At 41.4% G+C, this 19,011-nt stretch overlaps 1 protein-coding gene across 13 annotated transcripts in view; it reads left to right on the forward strand.

Annotated features, from left to right (window-relative positions):
* Positions 1-19,011, forward strand: part of GPHN (gephyrin) — a 579,614-nt gene that overhangs the window by 285,993 nt on the left and 274,610 nt on the right. For all 13 annotated transcript variants that reach the window (XM_074955494.1, XM_074955495.1, XM_074955482.1 and 10 more), the window contains exon 4: positions 6,952-7,044. In XM_074955494.1, the coding sequence (XP_074811595.1) occupies positions 6,952-7,044 (93 nt within the window). The remainder of the gene's footprint in view (positions 1-6,951; positions 7,045-19,011) is intronic.

The raw sequence follows: 19,011 nt of genomic DNA on the forward strand, positions 1-19,011 counted from the left end.
TAACACCTTAGATTATTAAAATTGAAGGAATTTTAAAGTATAATCTGCTTTTTACTACTGATTTTGGGAGGGGGAACATTTCACTCAGTTTGGAAGATCAAATTTCGTAACTGCTGAGTTGTGTTCCTCCATGTGTGATATTTTATGCACATTATTTAATATTCGTATATTGAAATAAATTGCATATAACTATAAACGTCTGCTTAAAAAAAGGTCAGTCTATCTAACCACCAGTGCAGATGGGGAGGTTTCTTGCCCCAATGAAAATGACCATCCCTAGAGAGGAGGAGGGGACAAAAGAATTTGTGTCAACTACTTACAAGGGACAGCTCAAGAGGGGCAGAGCTGGGAGTAATGTCAAAGCTGCAGTAATGGTGCGAGAAGGGGACACCAAGCCCAGAATCGTGGGCAGTGCCCTCTACTCCCTCAAGCTGTTGAGGGAGCCAGTGAATGCTACCTAGTCAAACTGTGCCCAAACGTCTGCATGTGTAAGGTCAAGGGAAGCAGCCACAAAGTCACAGAGAGCCTCCCGAAGATTAAAGGCATCAGCTTGGTAGCCTTAGTGAAGGAAATCCTCTGCATCAGCATCTCATTCCAGAGTCAGGTCCCCTTCTCAACCTCAGAAGAGGGATATATCTCCACCTCATTTTATGCAACCACTCTAGAACTATCTATTCATGCCTTGGAAAAGAGATCACAAGCAGATGACCATCCAACTCCTGTATATGTATCTTCCCCAGATGAGGCAATCATGCCTAGATTGTGGCTTCCACTCCAGATGGCTATATGACATTCCAGAACCTATTAAGGAGAATTGCTACCACATTAGAGATTCTGGGCAAGATAGTTAAGAAAAATGCTACAAATTTCTCAACATCATCCATACCTCGGTTCCTGGACATCTTGCTTTACCTATCAGTGATGGATTATCAGATCCTGCCAAGCTACTCTGGCAAATGCCTGCTTCTGAACCTGCAACATAAGAGAGAGCAGACCTCCACAGCCAAGTTTCTTCACAGGGATTTGAAGTTTTACACTCGTTCAACACCTGGTTCACTGATGATTGCCACAGCCAATGAACACACCAGGGTGTCAGGGTCAAGAAAGGGCCATTCCTAAAAATAGATGCCCCAAACAGTTGAACTTATTTGGATGGGAGAATTGTTCTACTTCTAGCCTCCAAATGAGAATTGCCAGCTACCATGTCTTGTTAGCAAAATACAATTTTATTAATTGACTCAGGGTCAAAATTACATAAAAGATCCCTCAGGGCAATAAGGAGAAGGTTAAATACAGCAGAAACAGCTTGCAGATCGATGGTGATCTCATTCGCAATGAAGAGTCTCCAGGCTCCATTCCTTAGGGCTCCCTAAAGAAGTTCATTTAACAATTGAGGCTCTCCCATTTTAGGGGTGTGAACATTTTAATTCTAAAATTAAGGCATTTGAGGCATTACATACCCTGAAAGACTCTTCTACAATGTTGAGATTTTTTCAGGGTCTAAACCCCTGCTTCCAAGCAGAAGCATTACAGACAACAACCTCAATAGCAACAGTCTTCCATTCCCTATAAACAGATGGAAATGCCTAGAAAATGTTAGAAATTTCCTAGAAGAAAATCTGTGTCCACCACCATATCAACTCACCAGCCTCCATCTACATCTAGATAGCAGCTTTGTCTGCTTGGTCAAGAGCACTGTTCAGATCCCATCATATCCCATTCTTTTGGGAACCATTTATATCATTTCTATGAGTTCTGGAATACCATTACTACTGACAGGTTTTAGAAAAAGTAGAGGTGGGCTAGACCATCCACTTTCAGACCCTTCAGGGATCCTTCTCAGGAGAGCGTGCTACATCAAAAGGTGCAATAACTTCTGACTGTCAGAGCAGTAGAAGTTGTTCCTCAATAGCACAGGGCAAGGAAATGTTGTTCTCTTATTTTCTCATTCCCAAAAAGATGGGCGTGTGAAGACTTATTTTGAGCCTAAGACAGCTAAATACATTAATGAGAAAGCTCAACTTCAGGATAGTGTCCCTAGCTTCTATTATTCCATCCCTAAATCCAAATGATTGGTATGCCACACTCTTATCTCTGGGATGCCTGTTTCCATACCACTATTTTCCAGGCTCACAGGAGATATCTCAGGTTCCAAATGGACAGTTGCCATTACCAGTACAGAGTATTACCATCCAGGGTTTTCACGAAATGCCTCGCAGTAGTGGCAGCTTCCTCAGAATTCTCATACTTGCAGAATTGGCTCATTCACAGGAAATTGCACCATTAAGTAGCAGACTTCATTCAGCAGCCTCTGAACCTGTTTAACAGGTAGGCCTGAAAGTAAACAAAGACAAGTCAACACTGACTCCAACTTAAAAAGAAGAATTCACAGGACCGATTCTGGACTCCAAGATAGTGATGTCTTCTCTATCTTCAGAAAGATTTCAAGCCATTCTGGATCTATGTACCCCTTCCCAGACTCCAGAACATCAATTAGAATGTGCCACAGACTGCTAGGCCACATGACGTCATGCACCTCCATGCCTCAGCATGCCAAACCTTATATGTGCTGCGTGGAAGGGTGGTTGAAGGCTGTATATCAGCAGACATCAACTGGAAATGCTAGTTCACGTTCCACCATGAATCTTATCATTAAAGTGGTGGTTGGACCCCACAAAAGTTTGCAATAGATTCCATTCCTGTACGCACACTTCCATCTAAAACTGGAGATGAATGCCATTTGAATGCAAATACCAGGGTTATGGACTCCTCGAGGAAAAGCTTCACATAAATGTCCTGGATTTAAAAGCCATTTATTAAACATGCTCAGTTTTCCTCCCAGCCATCAAGGGTCTTACTATACAAATCATGACGAATAGCACTATGATCGTGTTTTATATAAATAATCAGGATGGCGCAAGATCTACTCCACTATGTCAAGAGGCTGTATGACTTTGGAACTTCTGCATCCACCATGAGGGCAACTGAGGGAAGTTCATCTACCAGGAATACAGAACATACTGGTAGATCACTTTGGCAGACAAATTGTAGATGACCACAAGTGGTCCATAAATGACAGTGATTCTGTAAACTATATTCCACCAATGGAGTCTCCTGACCATAGACCTGTTTGCTACCAGAGAGAACTGGAAGTGTCTTCGCTTCTGCTTCAGAAAGGATCAGAGCCATCTGTTTTCAATGCATTCCTGATCGCATGGTCCTTAGGCCTTCTGTTAGGCATGTTCTCTGATTCCATTAATACCCAGGATTCTCAGAAAGCTCAAGCAGGAATCCGACAAAATGATCGTGGTAGCCCCAGCTTGTCCAAGGCAATTTTGGTACCTGTATCTCTGAAGTCTCTCCATTCAATCTCTGATACACTTATCTCTAAAACAAGACCTGGTACATCAGAATTGTGGCCAAGTCCTGCATCCTGATCCATACGCTCTTCATCTCACGGCATGAACGCTAGCTAACTGATTTAATCAGAAAGAATATGTTCCTCAGAGGTTAAAAACATTCTCATGCGCAGCAAAAAGGATTCTAACAGACACATTTATTCTCCAAAATAGAAGACGTTTTCAGTATGGGGGTGAAGTAGCCTTGCACAACCTCCCAATTACCTTGGTTGTAAAACAGGAGAAATCATAGTTGCCTGCCTCCTGGCCTAGATCAGTAATACAGGTTGTGAGCTGCACAGAAATGTTAACAGCACTTAGTCAAAGAGATGAGATCAGAATCCATGGTCTCCTAGCTGCCAATCTAATGTACCTTCCTACAGTCCAAAGGGTGTTGTGTAAGTCTCTCTCTGTGTATATCTTACCTGAGATGTGGGCAGGCTTGACAGATCTGCCAAATGCAAGGATCATGCATGGGGCATGACACTTGGCAGGTCTGAAACTAGATTGTTCACTTTCACTCTCTGATTTTCAGGCAAATCCATGACAATTAGAGATGTGAAGAGAAAGATAATTCCATTTTATGGAGGATTTAATTCTTTTGTAATTTGGTTTCCTTCTGATTTGGAATGGTATCAGAGGCAGTCCATATGGCAGACTACCTCAGACCCTGGAAACTGTAGAATCACCAACTTTGCGGCAGTCTGCATGGCTGCTGAGGAACTGCACAGGTCAGGTGATCTGGCAGAAAACCAGGTAGGTTTTAAAACCTGCTGGGCAGGTGGGATTCCATTGGACCCTTACCTGGATTCTGCTGGAACTCTAGTGAAATCCAAACGTCTTGGCAGTTTTTTTCAATTTTGACAAATAGGCAAATTTTGATGAGAAAATGTTTTGATGAACTTTTCCAGTCAGCTCTAATAGCAATGTTGTATTTGGGTTTCCAGTATTACAGGGAAAGGTTTAAATAAAACTATTTTCATTTAATTGGGGGAAAAGAAGTTTCATGAAAAATTTACCATAGGATTTGTAAAATTCTTTTTAAATAAAATTATATTAAACCTACATCTGGGGTGTAAGCTAAATTGATGGCATTCTTTCAAAACATTATCGTTCGTTTCATGACCATCAATACTATTTTAGCCTTTTTGAAACTCAAGACCATATTCACATCTAATCTCATGTTTCAGATCATCACCTTATCTGTCTCCAACAGTCACAAAAAATAGTTCTTCCTTTCCCTATATAACATTATAGAAAAATGACAGTGCGTTCACCTTTTTCTGAGGAATCAAGTCCAACTGCTAGGGTAGGGATCTCTGACTAAATGAAATGCTAGTCTAATGGTTTCTAGATACTATGATGATGGGCACATTAGAAATGCTGAAGATAAATAGATGCATAGTGTTATTTATGAGAGGGGAAAGATATTTTGCCACTTCTTGCATAGAAGTCTGGTATGATTGCAGTAGCAGCATCTGGATTCATTAGTAAGTACTGGCCCCCCAATCCAACTTAATTTGAGAAGAAATATCTGAATAATATTTGTTAACAAATAAAACCATCTCTGCTGGCCTAGAAATTCACTTTAAAAAACTACACTAACAAGTTTTATTAAAGGGACAATGCAAACCTATAAAGACCAGTTTAGATGGCAACACCCCATGAAACATGTCATGTAATACCTAGTTCTAAGAAGACACCATATTAATGGCTTCAGTTTGCTCCCTATTGTAGGTTTTGAAGGACATACAGTATGATCATGCCTGAACTATGTGCATTTCCTGCCTATATTGAGTTTGTGGTACAGTCCATGTGTTGGTTTAAAATGCAGTTTTGATAGAAAATACAAATTCTGTTTTATTTGAATGAAATTTTCATCATGGAGCTATGAGTTTTCTCAGTCCAGTCTTGGAACCATACTCTACTGCAGAGGTGGGCAAACTACTGCCCACGGGCCACATCCGGCCCACTGGACCCTCCTGCCTGGCCCCTGAGCTCCTGGCCTGGGAGGCTAGTCCCCCGGCCCCTCCCCTGCTGTCCCCCATCACCCACAGCCTCAGCTCACTGCACCGCTGGCACAATGCTCTGGGCGACAGGGCTGCAAGCTCTTGCCAGGCAGTGCAGCTGTAGAGCCGCAGCCTGACCTGGTGTTCTGTGCTGCGCAGTTGTGTGGTTGGCTCCAGCCGGGTGGCACGACTGCCTGTCCTGGTGCTCTGGGCAGTGCGACTATAGCGCCGCCAGCCACCGGTGCTCCAGGCAGTGCGGTAAGGGGGCAGGGAGCAGGGGGTGTTGGATAGAGGGCAGGGCAGTTCGGGGTGATGGTCAGGGGGCGGTGGTGTGGATAGGGGTCGGGGCGGTCAGAGGGCAGGGAACAAGGGGGTTGAATGGGGGCAGGGGCCCTCTGGGGGCAGTCAGGAAGGGGGGGGGTTGGATGGGGCCGGGGGGGGCAGTCGGGGGCAAGGGTTCCAGGGCGGTCAGGGAGAAGGGGTGGTTGGATGGGGCAGGGGTCCCAGGGGGGCAGTCAGGAATGAGAGGAGCGGTTGGATGGGGCGGTGGGGGGCAGTCAGGGGTGGGGGGTCCAGGGCGGTCAGGGGACAGGGTGAGGTGGATGGGGCAGGGGTCCTGTGGGGGCCGTCAGGGGGCAAGAAGCAGGGGGTGGGTCAGATAGGCGGCGGGGATGGGGACACGCCTGGCTGTTTGGGGAAGCACAGCCTTCCATACAATTTCGGAAACCCGATGTGGCCCTCAGGCCAAAAAGTTTGCCTGCCCCTGCTCTACTGGGTCCTTGAAAGTGCTGATGTGTAGTAGGGAGCAGAGAAAAGGTGAGCAAGAAGCAGTAATCACCTTTCTGCTGCTGTTTTAGACATACAGCATTCACTTAATTTGTATTCTCGAATCTTTCCACCGAGAAGCTTACAGAGTGTTGCTCTCATAATCATCAGGCCATTCCAGTTGAAATTAGAGCATGGAAACCACAGTCACCACGAGAAATATATATGTAGTGTATTGACATATGCTGGGGAATTTAGGCCCAGATCCTCAAAGCCATCTAGATTCCTAACTTCTATTGAAACGAATGGAAGTTAAGAACCTGTAAATACCTTTGAGGATATGAGTCTATATTTGTATTCAGACCTATGTTGGAATATATGTGTGTGTGTGTGTGTAGTTCAGTATTATAATAAAAAGTTATTAAAGTGTTAAAATTACAATTTTTTTATTTTTCGTTTGGGACTCGGGAAGGATTCTCAATTTCCATTGAGAATCAATATCAATTTTCATTATATATCAATATCAATTTCCAAAACACATTGGTATTGGTGCCCAAATTACTTTGTCATATATTTATTGGTCATAAAGACAAAAAGAGAGAGAGAGAGAAAAGTAGCCGTATAAATTGTCATGTGGAATGTCTTAAAAATTCTCTTCATTGAATATATGAATCCAAGTTTAATTATTGGTACTTGAAGATTTTTAAGCCTTAGGCATTTTTCAGATTTCTGTATTAACATTATATGCCAAATCTGATAGTGGTGATATTCTCTTTCAGGAGACACTGATAGACTGGTGTGATGAAAAGGAACTTAACTTGATTTTGACAACTGGAGGAACAGGGTTTGCACCACGAGACGTCACTCCAGAGGTGAGATATCCTGGATTCACAGCAGTCTGCCCTTCAGCACATAAACTTCCTGGCTGTTAGAAATTTCCTTCATTGCCCTGATTCTGCAGTATCTCTGGACAGATTGGGTGATACACAGCAAAGGAGCAGTAGCAGCAGTAGGGAACAAGTACAGATGAATATTTCTCATAGCTTACATTGTGAACTCCTGTCTTCAGAGGACCAAAAAAAAAGGCTTTTTGACTAAAACTTGCCATTGGACAGAATAGAGTTCCATCCTGCATACAAAAATAAAAAATACTATAGTATTCAGGAGTAATGTTCCTAAACACTACGTTTAATTATTCTACTATACAGTTACCCTAGTGCTAATAGAGGGCACAATGTGACCTGCACTATGTGCTTGCAAAAGGGAGAAAGGAGATATAAGACATCCCTTTTATTCTCCAATGTTGGGTATACACATTACAGGTCACAGTATGTGTGGTAGGGAGGGAAGAGAAGCCTCTGCAAGGCTGGTACTGCCCTTCCTACACTGGCAGCAAGAACTTTGACACTATGCCTGCTCTGCAGTGTTGATAAGGCAGGGGTGGAAGGAATCTGCACTAGGTAAAAGGCTGGTACAGTTTCCTTCTCTCCTGGAGCAAGTAGGAAATCAGGAACTATACTGTGACATTCATGGATCACGATGTGATTTCTCTTCTACTCCCAGGAGAGCGCAGCTACATACTGGCTCTTGCTTGGGGCTTATGGTAAAACCACAGTCTACTCCACTGTTTTGAACCATACAATATAATTCCCAGACAGATATGGAGATTAAAATAGAGTTAGGGTTGAGAGTATATTTCAGTATCTTAAAGGGAAAAACATTACAGAGAAGTGGTAATTGACTCAAGACCAAACATTACAAACCCAAGAAATTCAGAGTTAAGGTTACTTTTAAAAGACATCCAAATACGTTAAGGTAAGAAAGTCACAATAAAGGCAACAAAAAAAACTTTTAACTCTGCATTCTTGTGACACCATGAAATAACTGTATGATTATGATTAAGGTATTTTAGTGTTAGAGTTAAATTAACCTGATATTTTAAATCACCGGCTGCGGGAGGGGAGGGAGGAGAGGTTACACTTTTTTCCCTTCATGGTATCACTAGAGAACAGAGTTAAGGTTGCTTAGGTGCCTTAAATGTGTATTTTTATAATTTAGCATGTTTGGATTTCTTTTAAGTGCTAACTTAACTCTGAATTTCCTGGGTTTGTAGCACTTGATTTTGTATTGATTATAACCTCTCCATAATGCTTTTTACTCTTCAATAGATGTTAAGTACTCTCAACCTCAACTCCATCTTAACATAGTTGTTTGTCTGGAAATTTCCTTTTTTTTTTTTTTTTTTGTGAAGGTCATTAAAAATGTCAAGAATGAAAACTAAACGAGAAACCCAAAGAGAATGTTGTTATGTGATATTTCTGATGATTCAAAGATATGTAGTATCAACTTAAATATTTTCTTTAAACTTTTAAGGCAGATTCACTGGGACATGAGAGCACTGCAAAGCAACGAGAGCATACTGGCCAGTTACACCTGCTTTGCATTGCCAGAGCACCACAAAGTAGCCAAAATGTACAGGTGAATCTGGCCATCGTTTTGCAATTGACTTATTGGTTTAGAGGACTGTATTACAGATAACAACTCTTTGTGAAAGGATGGGCAGGGGAGAGCCCAATTCCCAAGTTCTGATATTGCTGAACTTTAAGGGCTTAACCTCTGCTCCTGGCTAGTTGCCTTGGCAATACTGCCTTGGTGCACAGTGGAGTAGAGGCAGCAGAGTCACATGGAGCCTTTCAAGCAATGCTGCCCACAATGAGCTAGGGAGCCACAAAGGGCAATGGCAGTTGTGCCAAGTAATCTACCAATGAAAACTCTTCACACAAATGTCTCCTTCATACCACAGAGGCATTAAAACCAAAAGAATTATTACATTTAAATTAGTTACAGAATGGCAGTGATGATTGATTGAGTTATCGCTGAGGCAACAGTGGCCCTTTATCTGAGATGTTGAACTGACTTTCCCTGATCCTATATAATCATGACAACTAGATACAAAAAGCATTAACAACTTAGAATGATTGCAACCTAATTTCTTCTAACATAACTTATTCACAAGATTTCAATTGATTATAACTATATGGAAAGTTTTAAGTGTCTCCATTATTCTGTTATTAAAAATCACATGGGAAAAAATCAATAAGGATAAATACAATCAGTTGCACACATACAAAATGGAAATGACTGCCTAGGAAGGAGTACTGCAGAAAGGGATCTGGGGGTCATAATGGATCACAAGGTAAATAAGAGTCAACAGGGTAACAGTGTTGCAAATAAAAGCAAACATTCTGGGATGTGTTAGCAGGAGTGTTGTAAGTAAGACACGAAAAGTAATTCTTCTGCTCTACTCCGTACTGATTAGCCCTCAACTTGAGTATTGTGTCCAGTTCTGGGCGCTTCATTTCAGGAAAGATGTGGAGAAACTGAAGAAAGCCCAGAGAAGAGCAGCAAAAATGGTTAAAGGTCTAGAAAACATGACCCAGGAGGGAAGATCAAAAAAACTGGGTTTACTTAATCTAGAGACGAGAAGATTGAGAGGGGACATGATCACAGGATTCAAGTACATAAAAGGTTGTTACAAGGAGGAGGGAGAAAAATTGTTCTCCTGAACCTCTGAGGATAGGACAAGAAGCAATGGACTTAAATTGCTGCAAGGGCTGTTTAGGTTGGACATCAGTGTTAGGATATAGATATTCAGGCCTGTCTGCAAAGGCCTGTACTTTAAGAATTTAGGTGTATTCTTATCACTTGGCTAGTTATAGAGCTATAAAAGAAAGAATCAAAATCAATGTCTGCCGGTGTAAGGTCCTTCTCTTACTGTGACAGTCTGAGGCCCTGTTCTTAGGCTAAGGCCTTTGGCTAAGCAACAGAGGCAGCCATAAGCTACGAAGCGAACGGTCACATCCTCACATTCCAAACTAGTCACATTGAAATAAGGTGCTATTGGGCTGTTAGGAATACAATCCTGTCCTGATAATGCCTATCGCCTCCAGAGAAAGGGAAGTGCCTAGAAAATGTAAAAGGAAACTTAGTTTGATAGCATCCTGTCTGGCAAGAACTCACTTATCAATAGCTGGGATGTGAAATCCTCACTTCTGTATTGTTTTGTCATTATAGTTCCCACTTTGCTATTGTTTGTCTATATAATCTCTGTCTGGTTCTGTGATTGTTTCTGTCTGCTGTATAATTAATTTTGCTGGGTGTAAACTAATTAAGGTGGTGGGATATAATTGGTTACATAATCATGTTACAATATGTTCGAATTGGTTAGTTAAATTTCAGGAACATGATTGGTTAAGGTATAGCAAAGCAGAACTCAAGTTTTACTATATAGTCTGCAGTCAATCAGGAAGTAGGGGGGTAGGGTGGGCATGCGGGTAGGGGAAATGGGAACAGGGAATGGGGGTAAGGAAATTGGAATCATGTTTTGCTAAAGGGGGAAATGGGAACAGGGAATGTGGGTAAGGAAATTGGAATCATGTTTGGCTAAGGGCAGGAATGGGAACAAGGACACAGGTGTAAGGCTCTGTGGTGTCAGAGCTGGGAAGGAGGACACTAAGGAAGGAAACTGGAATCATGCTTGCTGGAAGTTCACCCCAATAAACATCGAATTGTTTGCACCTTTGGACTTCGGGTATTGTTGCTCTCTGTTCATGCGAGAAGGACCAGGGAAGGAAGCGGGCGAAGGAATAAGCCCCCTAACAATTAGGAAAAACTAATTAATGTCAGAGTGGTTAAGCACTGGAAGAAGTTGCCATGTGGGGGTTGTGGAATCTCCATCATTGGAGATTTTTAAGAGAAGGTTAGACATACCTCTATGAGGGATGGTCTCGATCAGGGATTGGCAGCCTTTGGCACGCGGCCCACCAGGGTAAGCCCCATGGCGGGCCGGGCCGGTTTGTTTACCTGCCGCGTCCGCAGGTTTGGCTGATCGCAGCTCCCACTGGCCGCGGTTCGCCATTCCAGGCCAATGGGGGCTGCGGGAAGCGGCGGCCAGCACATTTCTTGACCTGCACCACTTCCCGCAGCCCCCATTGGCCTGGAATGGCGAACCGCGGCCAGTGGGAGCTGCAATCAGCCAAACCTGCAGATGCGGCAGGTAAACAAACCGGCCTGGCCCACCAGGGGGCTTACCCTGGCGGGCCACATGCCAACAGTTGCCAATCCCTGGTCTAGATAATACTTAGCCCTGCCCATGAGTGCAGGGGACTGGACTAGATGACCTCTCGAGGTCCCTTCCTTTCCTACGATTCTATGAAAAAAGAAAAGACTGATTTAAATTTCTCAGAGGGCCCAGTTTTTAATTAATTTTAACTCAAACTAATGTTTACTTATACAGTCTCAGAAAATTCTATACTCAAAGAGTAAGAGCTGTAAATTTGGGAAGGATATATTGTATTTTTCATATATAACAAAAAGGCTGAATCCCTGCTTTAATTGCAAAATGAAACTGCCTTAACTATAGAATTGTGGCCATCACCTCCATAATATTGTCATTTCTAAGGTTCTTCTGAGCAAATGTTGAAGGAAAAAACCCTGTCTGTTTGCATTTAAGTGATATCAGCGTGTTTAAAAAAAAAAAGAGCACTTTAGCCCCAGAATGAATTATTTTCCTTTGAAGATAACAGGAAGGCAAATACGTAATAGAAAAACCAGTAGTTAAGATGTATTTAATTTTATAAATAAATATCAACTAAATTAAAATAACTTTACTCGAATATTGGAGTTATTAAAAATAAAAGTTTGTGATGTAGGAAATTCATAATGAAGGTTCACAAACAACCTTTACTCTGACATTGTATCCCACCTATGGTCCACTTGTTTTTGGAGCAGTATCTTAATCACATCAGGTCATTGCAATTATCAGAGGTAACCTAATCAATATATATTTTGAAGGATGAAGATTGTGCTCATTGCCTTATAAAGAATGATGGCTATGAGACTGTAATTATGGACTGTATATGAAGAGATCAGAGGTTAGGTGTTTCTTACTGTCACTGGGTGGTTAAATTTGAAGCAGTCTGTCTTTGTAGGTGATCCTGAATGGTGGTGGTGAGGTTGGTAGCTCTGTATCTATAGTATGGTAGTTGATGATGTTTCCAGTATGAACTGGAGCCAAAAGCCAGGAATTGCGATTGCTGAGGTAATCATATAACTCTGGTTGTTGATACCTTTACTCTGTTCATTGGGATACTAGGGTTTGGCTGCGTATTAGAAATGTGGTGTGAAATGTTGTTTGGCTTTATGGTGGCTTGGTGTAATGAGGTTGTTGAGAGTTAAGCTTATTTGTGGAACCTCAGTTTTACATTTCCAGCTTTGTAATCCTTTTTTTCTAGAACTGCAAGATAACAATGTTTTTATTTAATTGATGTACAGATAGAATCTTAACAGAAAGTTAATGATATTTTGCCTTACACTTTTTAGAAATTATTTTAAAACATTGACGTGATAATTTGTTGTAGATCATTATATTTCATTCTGATATAAAAACATATTTTGCTTATGGCAATCAAATAACTTGAGGTAAAAAGTGCTAGTATAGACATATCCTCTATGTCCTCCCCCCACCTCCATGCACATTCTTTGTTATACACTATCTTGCAAAATACACCTAAAATAGCAAACATATGTTCCTGCATCCCTTAAAAAAAACACAAAATTCTCCTGCCTCTCTCCAAAATTTCTCACTCGCTGTAGCCAACTATTTCACTCTCTTTGAATGTCCCTCTTGTGATTGATCCAAGGGTTACCCTTGTATACCACAGCTGGTCACATGACTGTCACTTGGCCCTTAGGGAGCTACAGTTCCCCAGATCCCCCAACAAATTACATCCCACTCATGCCTGCCCTTAAAGGGCCAAAGCCTGCAAACACGGTCACTTTGCCGCAGATGATTACTACCTTAAAGGGCACAGACAGTCCTGTTACAAAGACTAATCCTAATCCCTACAGTACCCTGTTATAGCCCGTTAGTAATTTGATGCTTTGTAATTTCTCGGTACTGGTAGACAGTTTTCAATCCATATGAATAGATTTTTATCCAAGCTAATTTTCTGGGATTTTTTTTGTTAAATTCAATTAGGAGTTTGAGATACTTGATCAAAAACTTTATATATACTGTATCAAAAATCCAAATATGATATGTATACTGTGTTCGTTTAGTCCACCAATTTTGTAATTCTTTTTTAAAAAATTGTAAGGCAAGATTTTTTTATGGGGAACTGATAGTGACCCCCTATATTTAGGTTACCTACTACTTTTTGTGATAAAGAATTCTTGCCAATGCGTTTTGCTCCATTCTTTGTAGCAAACCTTTGCTGTTTGGCAGGAGGTATTTCCTCAGGCTAAAGAAGTGCCTTTTCTTTGTCCTGTGAAATTCCAGTCAGATTTAGCTAAATTGTAAAGCTTAAAAATCACAATTTCCCATCTCTTATTTGTGTTCCTCAGGAGAATTTTGGCAGCATGCCAGAATCACTGAACATCTAAAAAACCTTGCCCTGCTGCCATGAGAGCAGCAGCAGACACTGCACTGGGGACACCTATGAGCTCCAAAGCAGCTGTAGCAGGATATGGGATTGGGGAGGGAGATTCTGCCTCAGTTCCATTTACTGAAATGACATTGACCAGAGAGTGGCAGAACTCTGAGGAAGAGGGAAAGGTCTGAGGGTAATATAAATATGCAGAGACAACACTCTTGAAGAACTCCAGTTATTGGTAAATAACCTTTCTTCTTCAAGATGGGCTTACGTATTCTTGCTGCTGGGAATTTAGCAAGGAGTACAACCCCAGGAAGGCAAGCTGAAAACTTACAGTTAAATAGCAATTGTAAAACTGCCCTCCCAAACTGAATATCTGACTGAGAGGCCAGGTTGAGAGAGTAACACTATATAAAGGTGTGCATATGACTCCAAGTTGCTTCTCTACAGATTTCCAGGCGTGGACAAATCTGAATATGACAAATAAACAAGGGCGTAGTAAGTAAGAGTACTGAAGTGATTTTACCTCTGTATACAGCATTGATGAGACAGATACTGGAATACCATGTAGAGTTGTGGTGTCCATGTTTTAAAAAGGATGTTGAAAATTTGGAGAGGGTGCAGAAGAGAGCCACAAAAATGATTCCAAGGCTGGAGAAAATAAGTTGTAAAGACAAACTTAAAAAGCTCAATCTGTTTAGCTTAGCCAAAAGAAGATTGAGAAGTGACTTAGGTACAGTGTATTAGTGCCTCCACAGAAAGAAAATACTGGGTACTGAAGTGCTCTTTAATCTAGCAGAGAATGACATAACAAGAACCAGTAGCTAAAAAGTGAAGCCAGACAAATTCAAATTAACAGTGAAGGCGATTATTAATCATTGAAGTAAACTGCCAGCAGGACTGGTGGAATCTCCATGTCTTAGTGTCTTCATATCATGACTGGATGCCTTTCAGGAAGATATGCTCTAACCAAACAGAAGTAATTGGGATCAATGCAGAAATAAGTGGGTGAAATTTAATGAAATTTACATGTCAGACTAGATGATATAATGGTCCTTTCTGGCCTTAAACTCATATCCATCTATTAATCAAAATCTATGAGGTCAGTTGGAGCAAATCCACAGGGGCAATTTTTAACTGCATCCTGACTTTTGGATAGCCAGTGGAGTTGTTTGAGGGTGAGAGGTTGATATGGTCACAGATCTTTTCTCTTTGGATATGTGAGAAAGCTGGTAATGTCTGCACTGGATGTGATGATGAAAATATCTTTCAAATCTTTAATCAGTTCTGTGAACCTGGTAATATGAGATTGAAAGATACAGAATACCAGATTCTGAATATTCATAGTACCTAGGTTAGAATCCTCAACCAGTCCGATTGCTTATTTTATTTTTGCCCCTTTAATAAATAGTTTTGTTTGCTTCACCACAACTTTCCCTGGTACATTAAAAAGCAGGCTAATAATTCCCACCTCTGTCTTCCCATTGTATTTAAGATATTCACAATCCTCTGCTCAAATTAGAAAAAAACTACAAAGATTTGAATGTTTCATGTACATTGAAAGATAAAAGATGAGATATCCTATTTTCTGGCCTGTGATAGATTTAATTTGACTTCTATAATCAGATTTTTATTCCATGGTAACACCAGAAAATGGAAGCGGGAAGAAGACTCTGCATATCCCATGAGTAGATAATTGGTCATTTCCAGGCTAATACTGAAAGAGTAATGTGGTTATAATTGACTTAATTCTACACAAAAGTTACCTGTGTTGTTGCTGCTGTTGGCTTAATTGACAATCATGGATTAATATATGCAGTGTCGTTTTAGCCGTGTCAGTCCCAGGATATTAGAGAAACAAGGTGAGAGACATAATATCTTTTATTGGACCTACTTTTGGTAGTGAGAAAGACAAGCTTTCAGGCTTACACAGAGCTCTTCTTCAGGTCTGGGAAGGGGAGAGGGGAAACAGCTGGCAAGGTTGTAGTGTGTTAAAATATAGAACCCGCTATAACAATAATCTGTAACTCATTAAGAAACCCTCCAAGCTGCTTCCCCCCCCCCTTCCTTTCCTCCCTATGACTGGAGGGGTGTGAATGGTCCACTTCACCTTGAATGATCCCTTGAAATATGAGTTAACTCAGTGTTTCCCAATTGGTATAATGGAGCACACTGGTGTGCCATCAAGCTCGAACAGGTGTGCCCTGGAATTTTTTTAAAAACTACATGTGAGAACAAAAAACCTTCCCTTGTATTTTAATTAGTGTTGGAGCCAGATCCCATTCTGTACTTTTGCTCTCTGGGATGAGGCCCCTTTCAAATATTATGCATGTGTCACATTCCTTTCCCCAAAGATAGGCAAAGTAAGAAAAATGCTGCTTGAAAACTTATTAGTGTTTGATGTAAGGATACTTTGTATTTTCACATGTGATGTTGACAATTTGTGTTTTAATGATTATAAAATTTTAACATTTTGCTTCTCAGCATATGTCCATGTGCCTCCCCAGATTTCTGCCTTCCATTTAGCAGAGAAGTGTTCAAACTGTCGGGTGTGACCCAGAAGGGGGCGCACCCTATAGTTTGAAAACCGTTGCCTCCTGCCAGGAGCCAGCAGATCAGAAGCTGGTGAGAACTGCCCGACCCGCTTGGTCCCCTGGCTCTCTGAGCTGTGGGAGCTGGGGCGCTGGCTGGCTTTTCTGCAGCCCTCCCTGCCCTGGTCCTCAAGCCGAGCTGGGCTACCTCTGTATTGCTGGGTGCTCCCCAGGCAGGGCAGGCGGCACAGCTCCAAACCCCGACACACTCTTTCCTCTCCCCTAAAGGAGCCTGGCTCTGACTGGCGCTGACCGCAGAGGCCAACTGCCATGAGATTCTCGCCACCGCCCTAGCATTCCTGTCTCTGCTGCTGCTCCACAGAATGTGGTGGTCCCCATTAGTACCAAAATGCAATGCTGAAAATTCTGCAGTCTCTCTATGTGGAAATAAATACGTATATGATTCTTGCATATAAATACTGAGCTTATTGCTAATAGTCCATCAAATAGTCAGGCGGTGTTAGTATCTTTCAGTCATTATTGATCTGCCTGGGATCTGAACTAGCAATTTAGCAGTGAAAAGCCATACAGCCCACTACCAATCTCTTGAACCATCCGGTGGTCTGACCTTAGGAATATTTTTTTCTTTTTATAACATGAATAGTGTTTAAAGTTCCTATCTCCAGAATTTCTGAATACATCTTTGGCATGAAAGGTTTAAAACGTGAGAAAAAAATGTATTTAGAAAAGTTACCCATGCTGCTGACTGGAAAAAGATTAGGAACTATTAGCATAATAAGATGCCAGCCATTAATATGTATGGGATTTGACAGAAATGGATGTATATACACAAGCTTCCAAGGTCATCTGACTCTTCCAGTCGCATCTTCAAATGATAATTTTTGCAGAGAGAGGAAAAATGAATGCATGGAGGGACTACTACTATAACTACTATGGAAAATCAAGAAATATGAGAAAACAACTTCTTAAAAATGGAAATGATACGCTTCAATGCAATGGGAAAAGAACACTTGTACATATCAATATATATTGATACTTTCATGATATAACGTTCATAACTATGACATGAATAAAGGAAAAACGTAAAACTGAGTTCAGTGTGCACTTCAGATGTTGTACCAATAAATTAAAAACCAGCAGGATCTTATTAAAGGGAAAAAGGCAAAATACCACATTTATTGTGAATACAGAAAGAATCATAGTAAGCAGTTAGTTACAGCTGTAACATTCCATTCAATCTCATCTTTATTCACTCATTCATTCATACAAACACACACACACACACACACACACACAGGTTCTGCAAGGTTGTTATCATAGTAAGCAGTTAGTTATAGCTATAACATTCCATTCAATCTCATATTTATTCACACATTCACACACACACACACAGAGGTTCTGCAAGGTTGTCATCATAGTTACCAGCCTTAGAGTTGCTCATGCCAAGCCACTGGCCAGGTGGCCTGGACATGAGGAGGGAGCAGGGCCTTGTCAGATGCTCATCTGATGCTCCTGGAAGTTGGTTTGCAGAATCAGACCCCAAAGTTCTCACTTTTTAAGAGTCTATTTTTATAGGAATTTCTTCCTATGCCAGTCTATGGGAATTGCTTCATCATGCTGTTGCTGAATCAATCAGCAGATAGCACATTCCTGACGGCTCCAAGAAGTTATCTTGTTCTTTGGTTCTCCCATTCTTGAGGCTGTTGGGTGGATTCCAGTCTGCCCTCCGGGGGTCCTCTGGTTATTTCCACTTGACGCCTTCTTCAGCCGATGGACACTGGATTCTTAGGCTGGCACCTCCCTGATCATTCAGTTGTTATCCACACCAAGCATCCGTCCACATACATCCTCTATCTCTATTTTAATCACAATTGTTAATACAACAAAAGGGCGGGGAGTCTCTGGGTGCTGTTTCTGTTGTTAGAGTATTGCTTTGAGAACAGACTCTGTCTTAGAATGTACTAACACAATTAGCAGCTTGCAAGTTTCACACATAGAGGGAGAGAAACAGTACCAAAACCCAAGAGACCTCTTAATTAGTAATACCCTGGAATTTAAACTATGGGGAATCAAACTCATTTGTGATTTTAATACAGAACTTCTTTAATATGATCCAACATAATCCCCCTTTTGACACTAAGATTTATAATCGTCAGTGTCACTTTCTATGTAGCCTATTCAAGAGAAGGTACTGTGAGGCAATTTGAGTTTGTGATTCCAATTCATGCCACATACATGATCCTAGTGATGTATCTTTACTACAAGGTTCTGGGGCAACAGGCAAGGTGAGGCACACCCACTTTTGAGGAGTCCATTCGATACAACCTCTAGTGTGCAATAGCTTCCCTCCCTCCCCAGCCCACTGGCTCGAGGTCCAGGGTAGCCAGAAGGATCCCATGTGTAATATGGGGAGTGGGCTAACCTTCAATACCTTTGCCTCCAGGGACTGTTGGTGTGCAATTTTGACAACAATTTCTCCCATTAACAAGCCTGGTTTTACAATACTGGAAACATACTGCATCCATTCATATTGATAAGTGTCAAACAATGATCTCTTTCTTTGTTTTAACAAATGCATCAAACCCTTAATATTTCCCAATATGACCCAGAACATTTTGTGTTCCAAAGTAGCTAGTGCAAGTTTCTGCATTTCAGTGCATCCCATAGCTATGGCTGTGTAGTTTCCTATTTCTAATTTTTTTTTTTTCTTATGCATAAGCCATGTGGTAGTATTAAGCCATTGCCAAAGATTCCATCGGGCTTTTAGGTTACCCAGACCAATTTGGACCAAGTCTACGTTGGCATGTACTTGTTTTTGTATCAGGCTGTCCTGTAGCTGGGACAGAAAGCTTAA

This window comes from Natator depressus, chromosome 6, assembly GCF_965152275.1.
Source record: "Natator depressus isolate rNatDep1 chromosome 6, rNatDep2.hap1, whole genome shotgun sequence".
NCBI classification, from domain to species: Eukaryota; Metazoa; Chordata; order Testudines; family Cheloniidae; genus Natator; species Natator depressus.